The sequence below is a fragment of the Stegodyphus dumicola genome, chromosome 5 (genome assembly GCF_044657685.1).
Source record: "Stegodyphus dumicola isolate Sdum_Otavi_A_Nest chromosome 5, ASM4465768v1".
Taxonomy (NCBI): domain Eukaryota; kingdom Metazoa; phylum Arthropoda; class Arachnida; order Araneae; family Eresidae; genus Stegodyphus; species Stegodyphus dumicola.
In genome coordinates, this window is record NC_140772.1 from 81,217,537 (window position 1) to 81,233,067 (window position 15,531).

General features: G+C 32.5%; 1 protein-coding gene across 2 annotated transcripts in view; it reads left to right on the forward strand.

Annotated features, from left to right (window-relative positions):
- The first annotated feature begins 2,155 nt into the window (after nucleotides 1–2,155).
- LOC118182903 (GTPase-activating Rap/Ran-GAP domain-like protein 3) overlaps nucleotides 2,156–15,531 on the forward strand; it is a 333,886-nt gene continuing 320,510 nt past the window's right edge. For both annotated transcript variants that reach the window (XM_085816800.1, XM_085816801.1), the window contains exon 1: nucleotides 2,156–3,053. In XM_085816800.1, the coding sequence (XP_085672926.1) occupies nucleotides 2,803–3,053 (251 nt within the window). In that variant the 5' untranslated portion in view covers nucleotides 2,156–2,802. The remainder of the gene's footprint in view (nucleotides 3,054–15,531) is intronic.

Genomic DNA, 15,531 nt, shown 5'->3' on the forward strand with positions numbered 1-15,531 from the left:
AAAAGAACTGATGTAAACAAATTATTGCAGGTGCATTATCAAAGTTTTACATGTAATTTTCTTGTCTTAATATAACCAAAAGAATTCGGTTTGAAAACTATCGGTATAATTTGTGAATTTTATTGTTAACATTTCCTCCTTTAGTATTGCATTTATTAGAGTTAATAAGCTACAGTTATTAATTTTAAAGACAGCGCAAAGTCGTTAAAAAGCCAATCTGTATAGAATTTTAAAATTGCGACCGGAAGTATCAAATTAGAAGTGGCTTCTTCAACATAATATTTATTTTTATATATTAATTCAATGCTGTTCCCCAAAAAACTTATATTTGGTGAAAAGTTGAAAAAATCTTTCGAGTTTTGTTTTTTATTTTAATCATCCCAGTATGCAAATATCCCTCTTAAAGTTCGTTTTACGCTATTTCACTTTTATGGAAGACCTGACCTATAAAAGCACTTTTCGGATATCGAAGGACATCTCGTAGAGCCATTTGGTTTATTTTGAAGCAGAAAATGAGAATAATAACAAATGGCGGAAGAAAAATCCTACACGCCCCCCCCCTTTAAAGGGGACTAAGAAGGAGGGGATCCAATCGCTACTTCCAGGCGATCACGAATAATCGTCCGCCAACATTTTTTTAATTCGGCTGTCACTGCAGAATCATTAGGTTTATTTTGGAGCAGAAAACATGAAAAATGAGCAATGCCGGGAGTCGAACTTCGGATCTTCCGATGGCCCTGTGGACTGAATTTCCAGTTACACTAATAAGGTATGTCGTAAAGAGGAAGAAAAACCTTACAATCTGAAGAAAGTTTCACAAGAATAAGCCAAAGGGCCCAACAAATTTTGTGATATCAACCAAATATGAAATTGCTTCTAAAGCAGAACTACAAAAAAGCGTAAACTTTACGGAACGTTAAAAATTATATTTTAAATAAAAATCTTTAACTTGAAGGCAGCACGAGTTTCAAGAAAAATTTTACAAAGTGCGTACGGATTTAATTATTAAAATAGCAATAAGTCCCTTCGAAATTTATAAAAATCTGACAAGAAAAAAGTAACCCATGAATAGTATATATATATTGGAAATAAAGTTGCCGAAATCAATGCTTTGTGCCTTTTTGAGGAAACTGAGAAATAATCATATTTTAGAACAAATGAAATGCACTTTTGTTATACTGTTCATTACTTAAAAGAGAAAGAAACTGATGATCATTATTTAATTTGTAATGTATAATAGATGTAATCAATCACAGATATTTATAATAAATATATTTGTTTGTTATGGAGAAACAGTACAGTTTCATTTAAGGTAGGATCCTAACTTTTCTGGCTCATCAGAGATAGAGCGATAAAGTCGCTGAACTCTGGTAGTTCGATTTGGGCCTCGAATCCCGGCGATCGGGCTGGCTGCATGGGCGTTTGCGTGGTTTTCCCAATGTGTAACGTGTATACAAGCCTGTTTCTCCGAGTGCAAGAAGGCATCTCTTCCCTTGGGCAGATAGCTATTGTGTGCTTTAACGTAATTAAATAAATCAAAACCAAAAAACAACCTAACTCTGCTTCTGATTATACTTGTAGTTCGTTTTGTGTAACACAAATTCGCGCAATGCGGACAGTTTAGCAGCCTAACAACCGTGTCATGCATGCCGATAAATTCAAATTTTAAATATGTGCGTAAGATCTTCATTTTGAAACGTTTATCAAAAACTGACATCTTTCCTTTCTTCTAAGCATGAAAAATTTAGAAACTCTCATTTGGCATTTGAAAGTGTGACCTCAATCTTCCATTTTGCTTTCCTTCTTGACTATGCAGCTGGCATAACGAATTTACTTGTTGAGTAATATTATACACTGTGTGGGGAAAAAAAAGTCACTTAACTAAAGAAGTATGTGAATGGTAGTTTTTTTTTCCGCTTTTTTTATTTCGAGAGAAAAACAACTGCAATCACTCAGATAAAAAGACGACCACCTGATAAACCGAATGCTGTCATTCAATATGTTGCTTTAATCCCATCTTCCATCCCCCCCACTTTGAGGAGAAAGGCGGGATGTCCTATCCCAGAGACCAACGACGAAATGCGCTCGATGGCATTCCGAGCGCATGCGCGACGGATTTTAGCCTATCTGCAAAATGATTCAAGGTGTTCACAGTTCAGAATCAAAGGGTAGTGAATGTGCGCGGCTGAATGTTTCAGGTTCGCGGTTGCAGCTAAAAAAAAGTTTATATTTATTAGTATTAATGCTCCCATTTCCTTATGCATCTATATTTCCGTATGGAATAATTCAACAGCCTTTTTAACGAATGGTTTATAAAATAAAAACGCGGCTCGTGCAAAACTCCCAATGTTTACGCATTCTTGAAAGAGATGTGAACTTTTTGGATAGTCTCTGCAACGGCTGATGAACAATCTGAACAAAGAATTTACTGTCTTTTTCTTCCACTGAACTTTGATTTTTAAGCAGAAAAATTTTCAAACTTTTAACATAAAAATATTTCCTTTTTCTTCATCTAGAGTTTACATCAAAGGCAATGCGAACGTTTGTTTATATTTCAGAAATACTATCTTCGCTGGCTATGTAATGTACTTTCAGATGATCTACAGAAAACCTTAAGTTTACAATCCAACATCGTGCCTTTCCTAAATAAAATCCCTTTTGTCGTATAAAAAGTCGCGAAAGATATCAAGAAAACTCGCGTTTTCCTAGATAAATAAAAGTGGATGTTTAATTTTTTTTTAGCCGGCTAGTAAAAGAATGTGGATAGTTCTTGGATAGGTTCTTCGTACCTGCAAATCAGTCATGCCTCTGAAACACGGTCAGCCTCTCAATCAGCCACTTTCTTGTTTCAAAAGTTCCATGCCGAAAAGGGACAGGTCGCGATCCCTTTGCGTCGATCGCGTGACCCCTTTGCTCCCTAAATATGATCCAAAGGGAACTCCACCTTTCTTAGGGAGAAGGGGATCTGCAAGTGGTATTGTTGGGATATTTCATACAACCAACATGTTGTTATGGTGTCATCCTGCTACTCTAGCGGAATGTGAATCTCCGAGGTAATAATATTCTTCTAATTATCTTCGCGCATTATTTATATTTAGCTTCTAATAAAGTTATCTGTTAGAAATTGTGATAAATATCATATGTATCGATCGTTTTGCGCTGTGTGTTTATTAACTCCCACAGCTGTTTGAAACTGTAAAAGTTTGCCTTATAATTCTAATTAAATTATATCTTTAATTATGTAAACATAAGTTGCACATAACTGTACTTATTTATTTTTCCTTAACAGTATTACTTAATTGTTATATCTACTTTATAAACGCACAGGTAAATCAATATGAAATATTTACAAATTTTTAATTGTGATCGTACGCTTTTGTGTGTCATACCTTTATTAAGAAAATGATGTTCCTTTTTTTATTAACATTTAAAATAACAATCGAAATTATAAGCAACTTTAGAATTTTTAGCTTGTTCTTCCGGGCGTACAAACGCATGTAAAACATACCATATCTAGATTTGGTGCGGTAAAGTTTCATTAACTTTCGTGCAGTTAAAATCTACTAATGGTAGCGTCTTTTTAGAAAAAATCGGGAAATATACCGTTGTCAATATACGTAATGTTCAGCTAAAAAGTTATCATGTGTAGCTAGAAAGTTTTGTTTAGTTATAAATGTCAGTGTAATGATACAATTGTTCATAAACTATATGTAATTGTTCAGATATGCACATGCGAGTTTTATTTTTCAACACTTTCAGCTTTCACATGAATTTTTTTATAAGTTTCGCTTAACTACATTAGAATTTTATTAGTTTAGTTACATATTATTTCCAATGTTTTAATAATTTCAATGATATTTTTCATTGTACTGATATTGTCATTTGAATTCAGCTCTCAAATACATTACAAGGGGAATTTTAAATATTTCAGAGTCTCCATTATATAATCCATGAAATAAATAATTCGGTGATATCTTTGAAACTCGTAAGCATAATTAGTAAGTTAGTTATAAGTGAAAGGATGCCGGCAAACAATACCATTAGACATTAGGTACTGTTTGTGCTAACTATTAATTTATTAATTTACCCAAATTTATAGTGCAAAATATAGTGCATAAAGCACAACATATTAATTTATTATTAGAAAGAAATTTTGAATGAAACTTCGCAAAAATTTTAATTTGCAAGTCTTATTATTATAAATATTACATAGTAAATATAGTCAGTTCATACATAATAAAGTAATCGAATATGTAAAACATAATATTATAAACAGAAATTGAAAAAAAGTTTTAAAATTCTAAAATTTCCGAAGATTAGTGTAAAAATAATAAAAGTAGCAAGTCATAATGTATAAAAAATAAAATATCTGTGGATGAGAACGGACAATGAAATGAACGTGTGTAAGTTTTGTGTTACGACAGCGGGAGGTATTTGCGTAAATGCATTCATAGCATCAGAAAAATTATTTACAAATTCTCCTTTATGTTGTTTTACTGTTTTGCATGACTTATGTTGTAAGAACATTATTTGATTCGAAATAAAATAATTATTTGATTCCAAATAATGTTCGTACATTGTTGTTATTTGATTCTAAATAATGCTCATAAACTACTAACAATGTGCATATTTTAGTGAGGTTTTTTAATTACTTTCATGTCTGTGGAATAGTTATTTTTCAGAGTTCCCGTATTTTAAATGTTTGTAATACTTTTAGTAAAATTATTCTTCAGGGATGTGCGATAAGGAAAGAAACTAATATTGAGAAAGGAGGAACTTTTCCCTTTTTACTTCCTTGTACGAAGTAAAAAGGAAGTATTGTAATCGCGTAAAGTTTCAGGCAGCATATTTCAACGAAAATATCCATTTTGACCGCTATCGAATGCAATTTAACGATGTTTTTGCGTGATATCTGTACGTAAGGACAGAATAAAATACTCGTTTCCTCCAAAAAATGATAAAACTGCTTTAAAATTAATTCTGAAGAGAATTTTTCGTGGCGTCTGTACGAACGTATGTACGTACGTACGTGCGTACATACGTTCGCATAACTCGAAAACGAGTAGCCTCAGAACGTTGAAATTTTGTATATAGGACTTCTATAACATGTAGATATGCACCTCGTACATTGGTTGCAATCGGCCGCACCAAACGTATATAAATACTATATTTATATCCACTCTGTTACTCGGCACAGTGATCTCAGTTTCTTTACTCTTATATGTTTGTAAATTGTACATTTTTTGCTTTAAAAATGATTGAATTATGTTTTTCTTATATTCCGGTTAAGGCTTTTATGCCTTTCGTAACTCTGGAAGCAATATTTGTGCAATTATCAACAATTTAAAAGCTGTTTAAGTGCGGTTAAGTTTTAAATAACATGGCGGACATATTTGTTTACATTTGAAACAGCAGAATTGTAGATTTGTTGCCAATCTATAGAGACTAAGCTTCGCAACAACAAAAATAACGCCTTCATTTATTATTGCGAATTAAATCATACTTAATCCTTTCTGGAATTTTTTCGAGGAAATAAGTGTTTAAGATTTACTTCGTAAATTTTAATACGGATATTTTGAGTTTTTATGTATTTTTGCCTTGTCGCGAAGTGAGAACTGAATTAATTGAATGAGAAATACTAAATCGTCTGTGAAAAACTGTTTCTTTTCTATTTTGTTTGCTTAATTTCTGCCATACATCGTTCTAGCTTTATTATAGTATTTGAATAGAACATGTGGCAACGATAAGATAATTCTTCAAATGATATAAATTTTGTGCATTCAGAGTGTCGTTATAGTAAACAAATATAGTGAATTTGAAAGAGTGCATTTATTCTATTGTGGTTTATGCGCTGTCGACGAAGTAGATTTAATTCAATACAATCAATTTAAATAAAATTCAAGAAAAAATGCGTATAATATTCCGTACAAGGAAGTCCTGTGGTGTCCACATCAGATTTTTTAAGATTAGATTTGTTAGTGTAATTGATTGTTGCTTGTAATATTTATTATGAAATGTTTGCAAGTTCAGTTTTAGAAAGTAAATCAGTGATGCTTCTTGAGTGAAAAAATTATATTTAATCTTCAAATAGGGAAAAAAAAAAAAAAAAGGAAAGAAACTAAAACGAATTACTTGGGCAATCGCAGAGCGTTTTAATTGTAAACTTGTTATTGATAGAAATGCTTAAAACGATCTCAGTAATAATTCTTAATTTTCGCTTAAAAAAAATACATTTTCCATTAATTTGATCACTAATATGTGAAGCATTTTTACGATTCCTTTTTATATGACCCTCCTCCCTTTTTTAAAGTGTGACATTTATAATATAAACGTTGAAAAGGCATATACGTTTTTTCAATTTGCAAGTTAAAAAGGCTTTATGATTGGAAACGAAATTAACTTGATAAAGCTAATTCAATCTTATTTTAATTAATTTTTGCGGTTCGAATCCGATTCAACGATAACCGATTTAACGAACATTTCCTTCAGGCATTTCCCGGAAACCAAGAAACCAATGAAACATATATCCTGCGCTGAATATTTTAAAAGCAGCATTTTTGCTGACTGCATGCGGTTGTTCTTAAAACACAAAATGGTTAGACAATTGGTACATATAAAAAAAAAAGTTTTAAAATTTAAAACAAATATATCATGTTTGACTCGTTACACAATTCCTTCGACTTAATTACAGTTTTCAGTAGTCCTGTGAAATTAGTAAAATTCATATGGGATAGAATTTAATGGATTATATACTTCTGTAGGTTTTGCTATCCGACTGTGCTGTATTAATGAAATATATCGATAAATATTACATTAACAGCCGTTAGAAATAGTGGAAATATAGATTCGTATAAATTATATTTTACGAATTGATACTGCACTATGATTCCAGCTATCCTAATTCTTGTAAAAATAACAGTTTACAACTGTTTATTTAATGAAACATTGTGAAGGGCGCTTTGGGTCAAATTAAAGCACTTACATCAACAGGTCATATCGTGAAGATCGGTAGGGATCGTCTGATTAAAAGAGCACTGGGATGACGAACTGCGAAGGTCCTGTGTTTTGATCGGAGCCTAGTTCGTTTCAAGATGAGATCCAGTCATGCTTGAATGCTTCTGCAACATTTATTTATTTAGTTTAAAAAGAAGCTGTTCACATGGGAAAAATTTTAAATCGAATTCATTCACCTGTTATATTTTCGCAGTTATTTCACTAATTACCCTTATCTATTTTTATACGCAGAAAATAATATTCTTTTATTCTTAAATATGTAATTCTGAATATTGCTTTGAAAACAAGCGTAGCGATGCTTAGCATTAAAAGCGACATTACTTAATATTTAATAGTAAACATTATCTTTAATTACTTATTATTACAATTATAGTTATAATCAACATATTTATTATTATACTAGTAATTATCCTTAATTATTTATCATTAGCCCAAAAGGAGCCATTCGTCTCGAAATGAGATTTTACATCAGCTCACCATAAACGGTGTATCACTTTTCTAACTGTTGCCACCAAATATTATTAAAGAAATTATTTAATGAAAAATATGCATGTAAATATGTATGTTCCTCGCACTGTCAAATAAACGATAGTACATCCATCCAAACATATGGAACCTAGTAGTCCAAATTTTATGTTTCGAATTCGTTTTATTATTAATTTCATATTTTAAAAACATTTTAAGAATTTTTGATTAACAAACTCAACAATCTGAAAGCAAGCATTGATAACACTTTTCGGAATAAAAGATTTTTATCTTCAGAGCGTGAGTCTGTTGCCATTCAGAGAAATGTAAGATATTTCTCGTTCAATTTTAATTAACAAACTCGGCTTAATGATAGCTATATGTTGCGGGGGGGGTCGAAAATAAAATACTTTTATATTTCACGCGTCGGTGTGTTGTCCTTCAGTAAAAACTAAGATGCATTCAAATTTAATCTAGAAGGTTACTGAGTAATAAACTAAGGGATTTAAAAGCAATAAACACTTATTTAAATAAACATGTATTAAAATAATGACATGGCTAATTAGAAATATTTAATAATTTGATGAAATTGCACTAGCTAGACTGATAAACCATTATATACTTTTTTTATGATAACTATTTTAGGCAGATGACCATGCGAGCAGTCAGATTCTAAAAAAATAATACAGCGAAAGTGAAAATATGTATGGCAACCTTCCCTAACACTGTATGGGAATTCTAAATACATGCTGTTTTTTAAATGTTTTAGGATTTTGTTGTTGACTTTAATTTTATATCCTAAGTGTGGAGAACGTGATATTTAATAAATAAAATTAACATATGAAAAGTTAATAATAAAAAGACAAAAACGAATTATTAGCCATCTTACTAAGAAAACTAAATATTGATGTAAGGGGGGGAAGTTCGAAAATGTTAGGCGAACACTTAACACTGCTTAAGGAATTTTATACATATGCTTATATGCAACTTTTAAAAATTTTGCGATTTTTGGTGAACTGTAGGTCGTATAAGTGTGAAGGAAACCATGCTTAATAATAAAGTTAAAAAGACAAAAGCCCCCCCCCCCGAAAAAAAAAAGGAATGAATACAAGAGCGGACTGGTAGACTGCGAGCTTAGGGGTAGGGTAGAAACCTTATCAAAACCTTTTTAGGCCACTGTCAAAATCTGAATCATTTCAGTTATTTTTTTTTTCCTTCCTTGTCATATACCAGGGCTGGCCAAACTGCGGCTCGCGAGCCTCATATGGCTCTCGCAGTCAATTTGTGCGGCTCGTGCATATAAAATATATGCATGAAATATGGTAAACTAAAATTATTCAGTGTCCAAAAGGAAGTAATTAATTAGTTTAGACTCTTTCTGCAAAGTTATCAGGGATTTCTTTCTATTTAAAACCTCCTCCACTACTCATATAATGATGTAAATATGAACTCGTGGCTTTTAGAAAATCTAGATGCGGCTCTCAAACATTCCTGAATTCAAACGTTCGGCTCTTATTGACATGAAGTTTGGCCAACCCTGTCATATACAATTAAATATGTTTACTGGGCTAATTCTTATTATATTCACTCTAAAGGTGAATTTTTGTCTCTTTTTGTTTGTGTTCATTATTTAAAATTATAAATATAATAATATTATTAATTAATATTATAATTATACTTAATGCATGTAAAGATAATCAGGTTTTGTGATGATCAAGTCCAAAGCACATTATAGCAGCAAAGCGTTTTGCTTGTATTACAAGATGACTTATAAACTGGGTTTGGTTAAAAAGAAATTCCAGAGATAAAGCACTCGGAAACACGAAACGTTATACACAAAAATTAAACAACATAATACCAAGCAGCAATGAATCGATGTTATAATATTTACTTAATAAAGCATGAAAAGCCAATTTTATAATATTTGTGTATTTAAAGGTTTATAAATTGCCCATTTTTGTTAAGAAATTCGCCTATACATAGAAATTTCCATGACTTTCACAAACTAGATTTAAAATAACCACCAAGTAATTTTTAATTCCTTGAAATATTAGTTGTATAAGTTTTTGCAAAACAGCAGTGAGTTCTTTACTTATCTCTACATCTATATAAATTAGAAAAATACTGAAATTTACTGATAATCATTTTTTATAAAAGTATGCATTTTGATAGGGCACTCGTTTTAAAGCAGGTTCAGTAATTTAGCTGCCACAACACTGATCGTCATACAAAAAGGCTGGGAATTCTAACCTAAAGCTTAACGACATAAGTCAAAAGAGAGTGCTTGTCACTATAAGAATCATCTTTCACTATGAACAAACTGACTTCATTGAAGCTCGCGAAATGAAAGTTAGGAAGACGGACTGGCACATATAAAAATCTTCAAATTAAGCAAAACACCTGCTATGCATAGTTCCTTTCATACTTCTGTGCATACAGGTGTTTTGTTTAAAATCTGATGATTTTGCTATCTGCCAGTTTTTCCCCTTTCTTTTGCGTTGCTTTCCATTTTGGGAGATATTGATTAAATCAGTTGGTTCAGCTAAATGCATATTTCCGTTTTGGACTCATAAAAGCTTAGGCTTGAATTTAAGCCTTTTAGTATGCAGATGTGGCACTTGTGGAGCATGCTTAATTTCTGCGTCAAAACGATATCAGTTTTGCTTATGTTAAATGGCTTTATTTTTATATATCCTATGACGTATCTTCTGTATGAATGAAATCAACGTCAGTCATAGGCTGATTAATCATATATATTAAAGATTTTTCGTTAGAGTACTCCAAGTATGTCATTATTTTAAAATCATTCTAAATGCTATTTAGCTTAATAATTTATAAAGCAATGCTAAAAACTTCTGTAAAATTATCTATAAGTATGTTTAACCAAAAAATTCTTTTTTCATCATTTCTATAGGATTCATAACAATGTTATTGATTAGTATATATCCATATGTAACTAACTTATCAAGTAGGGTGATCAGAAGTGAGCAACTCAAAATTTTAAATATAATTTCGTTTATATTTATTTTCTCTTTATTACCCTTGTAGTTTCCAATATTTTCTTACCAAAGATTTTTTAGAAAGGGTTCTTGACCGATATAAGAATTCTGTGGTGTAAACGGCCAAAGGTTCACGCAACGAAACATGTATTTTTGATGAGCCTCAGCATAGATCGATTTATTTCCGCCATGCAACTAATGATGTCCGTTTGAGGAACTTCTGGTTTTAAAGGTTGTTTGCATAAGCACGGACTTAGGTATAGCCATTAGCCATTAGAAAATGTTGCGTAGGTGTAAGACATCGTGTCTGTCTGAGGGCGTCAAAGCCATCTTTGCATCACATTATTGCTTTTATCAGGGAAAGAACTTACATTTCAGTGATTAAAATTCGGAGCATGCTTCTATAGATCGGTTGGCTGTGAGTCGGATGGTTTCTCGAATTTCGCAAGTGCACAGCCCTCTACACAGAACACACAATTAATATGAGTTAATTCAGCACCTGAAATGAATTCTTTTCATTAAAAATATTTAAAAGTGCTTATAAAATTTGTTTACAGAACTCCCAGTACTTTTAAAATCACATTGCATTTTTTTATAATACTTTTAGTATGAATGTTAATACAGCTCCTTTTGCAATAATGATCACTGCAATGTTCAAAATGATCGATGATGAGGAATATTGAATAGTCTCATGAGCTCTTACATTGTTGAAGATAAAATTTAAGTCTGGCAATTCCGAGGCCACAGGTTCAAGGTCTTTCAGGATTTTTATTTACCTATGATACTTTTTCGCAAGCTCTGTTTTTGTGTAAACTATGTCTTGAAAAAGAACAGATTTTAATTTGGTTTAACTATATTTTAAATAGTTTTTTTTTTGATAAAGTTGGGTTGTTTCGAATTTTACATAGCGAAAACTTTCAAAATATTGCATGCTCTTCGCAGTATAACGACAAAAAAATTACGAAAGATGTTTTGCTGTCTCTACAATCGAGCGATTGAGAAGGTAAATCTACTAAGCGGAAACAGTTCATCTTGTGTTCGGTTTTTATTGAACCGATTATTGAATATGATAGGAATGAATATAAAACGACATTTCTTAGAAAATCTGCAACGAAATGAAGTTCCTTATATGTGACTTAACTCACTTGTCTGATAGACACATGAGTACGAGCTCACGTCATCATTGCAAGAAATGCAAGAATACGTCAATCGTTGACAAGAAACTATAGCCCCGTGCAGGTGTAGTGCGACTTTGCTCAGTTCCGCTCCCAATTTTGATGGAGAGCAACCCGAGGGACGGATTGGAGTATCTCCCACCCACTCTTCCATTACCACCAACCTCTTGAGAGTAATTTTGGCTTGCTGCATATTTAGAGTTCCCCATGCATCTAAGATACTATATATTTACAAACATTCATGCTTTCTCCGGGATTCGAACCTCGGCCCTTCGGTATGGCAATCATCGTCGCTGTCCGGTTAGGCGGCATTCTTAATAATTTGGTTTGCTATATGCAGTCAACCAATCAATTAAGTCTATAAAAATAATAAAAATTTTCATAGTTAATCATTTAATTATGGTATTTTTGTTTCTTATATTTAGCTATGCAAGAATAAATACGTTTGTGATGATGAAAATATCTTAATTCTACATAAATCTTCACACTGCTAACTATAAGTAAAGCATAAATCTTCGGAGATTACTAAATTTACTCAAACATTTATCTTTGTTTGCTTCTTTAACGCTGTCAAAGAAATAAGCAGATATAACAACAATAAAACGGTTATTTCGCTAAGAAGAACGACGGTTTCGTAGAGGACTCAGATAAACTAGCCCATATTCAAGTTACTCATGAGGAAAGGCATGAAAACATCTGTAGAACCAGGCTATTCTCCAAGCTTTTAACTCAAGTTAAACTATCGAAGTTCAATGCGCTTAACCACGCCTAATGGCGAGAAGTTTTATGCTTTTAAATATTCGCGTTTATGGAACGAAATGTACTGGAATCCATTGGAATATAAAAGCGTATTTCCCATGTGGACCAGCCAACTCTCTCGGCGTAAAAAACAAAAGGAAAGGGTTTTAAGTAGGAACAAATGCGCAAAACATTTTTGAAATTTTCGAAATTGCAGAATTAAATTTTAAGTCAAAATAACTTCCCTAAGAGAAATTTACTTCCTTAAGGATTTTACAAATTCTTAATTATTAAATAATAGTTAAAATAATTTCATATTTAATTTTAGTATACGAAGTTTTTATATTTAATTATAAATTGTTTTATCATTAGTTTGATTATTTCTCTAATAGTTAATTATTATTTTGATATTAAATATCTGTGAGAGTTCCAATTTCCGTGACATGACCAGATAGGTATCATGGGTTTGTGTTCTGTGTCAGTTGGGATATCGAGAGTTACAGACGTCTTTTTATTTATTCAGTCGATTGCGGCGCAGTATGCGAGGAATAAGATACTTAAGTGAAAGAAAATGTTAAATAATATGAAAAACTAAGCTCAAATGTAAAGTTTGATCGTCCGTGGTATCTCTAACACAAGAACCCCTCTGTTAAGAAAGCAAGTTATCACTGCAAAACCAGTTAATATATTCTCTCGAAGATATACTCTCCGAAAAAGATCAGGGTTGATATATTCTTCAAAATCTTTGAATGCCCGAATATGTGCCTTCTCTGTTTTATTTTGGGTTGCCACTTGTGCTGGCTGCGCAACACTAAACCGGAACTCATAGCCTGCGAAGAATTCTGTTTTCGTATGCTGTTGTTGTAAAGACCTGATCTTCGATTCGAGGCCATGATTCATCGTCTTCAGACTAGTCTACAGTTACGCCACAAAAAAAAAAAAAAAAAAAAAAAAAAAAAATTAGCTAGACTCATCTATTATTACCTATGTGAATGCAGAATGCTATGCATAGGAATGGAAGGAAATTCCATGCGTTCATAAAATAATATGATACATTGCATAAAAATTTTAATTTGGTATTAATTTGAAGTTATTGTCAGTGATAAAAATTTCTCCACGATGGCTGCAGTTTGAATTGATTTGAATTATGTAATTATGGCAAAGCACATGGGAGTTAATTGCCTGAGGGATACTTTTTGGAGGACTAATGGAAACTAACTAAACGATATACATAGAAAATACCACGAAAATTACTTTAGCCAGCCCATTGGTGAACCTATGGTAGTTAATAGATTGAGATTTTTGACATGCGCTAATAACATTTCCAGGTTTTACGCCATTTAAGCCACTAAACCAAATTGAGATTTATAACGTTATATAAATATACGTTATAAATATATAAAAAATGTACCAATTATTGCTTTATAAACTAATCCTTAAATCGTTATTATTATAATTTATTGTGAAAATTACCACACACGTGTAAACTGTGATCTAACATAACAGTAATGTCTTTCCCATTATAATACTTCTATGCTGTGCATTCTTTTTTATTATTTTGTAAACAAACAATGTGGCATTAGTGAATAAGAATGAATTCTAGTTGCAAATAATTTCTCTAAAATCATTATTTGGCACTTCTCATGCAAGTAAAGTTTCCCTTACTCCATGTAATTCAAAGCACTTGAGATAAGTGGAAACATGCATTAATGTTGACACATTACTTCATTAACAGCGGGGTACGGAAAGCTCACTCCAAAAAAACCATCGGCAGAATTATGCAGAAAAGGTCTACGTTTATTCAGCTGGCCAGTGAAAAAGAAAGAACATAAGCATAAGTTAAAATTAATGTTTCTACATTTGCTAGCACTTTAGCGAAGCATGAATTTTAAAATCACTTTTAATCGACTTCATTAAAAATCTAATATCATAAAATCATAAAAAAGTAAAGCTGTCATTTTGTCTTCTGTGATTGTTTCAACCAATAAATTATACCTTTCCTAAAATTTTCAGTATCTGTTATTTTAGTAGTGTGCAAAGCTTAAGCAACAAATTCATTTTCTGGCATATAACCATGAAATTGAATCCGAAGATCTAAAAACAGATAATGTGACGAAAGTCAAATTTTAAAGCCGCAACAAAAGACAACAATTTCATTCCTCATAATAATGTCAGAAGTCAACAGCAGAAACTTATTAGATCTATGTAACTAGAATGTATGCAATTCAGCTTTTTTTAAACATCTTCTGACTACCTTGTGAGGAATAGGGTAGTTTTATCGCTTCTATGAAATTTCCCTTTCGTCTCATAGCCCCATTTTACATCTTTCGATTCAGTTGCTGAGAAGCGAATTTTGCAATCAGTGCAGTGAAATGCAACTCTGTAGAAAGATGATACGTATGCAAATATCAGCCAAAAATTCATCAGGGCACGCAAAACGCGAGGAGTCACTGCTCGCAGTGGAAGACAACTTAAAAAGAAAATAAACGAAAGGCATTTCGAGGCATTTTTCTACAAGTGATATTTTACGTTAGTATGGCTGCAAAAAAAAAAAAAAAAAACCAAGACGCCTTTACACATGGTTAGAATGACTGGCAAGCTTGGGGAGGGGCGTAATTTAACGTCTGTAGCCTAAGAGTTTGGAGCTGTTAGAAGTGGTGTTTCAAAGGCTCTGAAAGCCTTCTAAACGACAAGTACATGCATGAGAAAGGTTGGTTTTATTCAGCTAAGGAAAACAACGGTGACGAGTGACCGATATATCGCTTTGCAGACTGAAAGAACTCGGAACCAGACAGCGGGCAACATTGCTCAGCAATGGCGCACGGCAACCCTGCAACAGGTGTCGCGGTTTATTGTTGCCGGACGACTTCACAAAGGTGGCCTGTTCGTCCCATAGAGCTGTCCCCCAGCATACCGCTGCATACCATTGACAGCAGCCCATCGACGGCGTCGTTTACAGTGGTGTAGAGAACACAAAGACTGGATACCTCATTAATGGAGTCACGTCCTTTTACCTATAAAAGTTGTTTCAGTCTGACAAAAGATTCTCAGCGTCATTTGATATAGAGAAAAGTGGGGACATGCTTTCATCTCACTAATATCAGGGAAGAAATCGTTTGGGTGCCCTGGCGTGCTTGAAT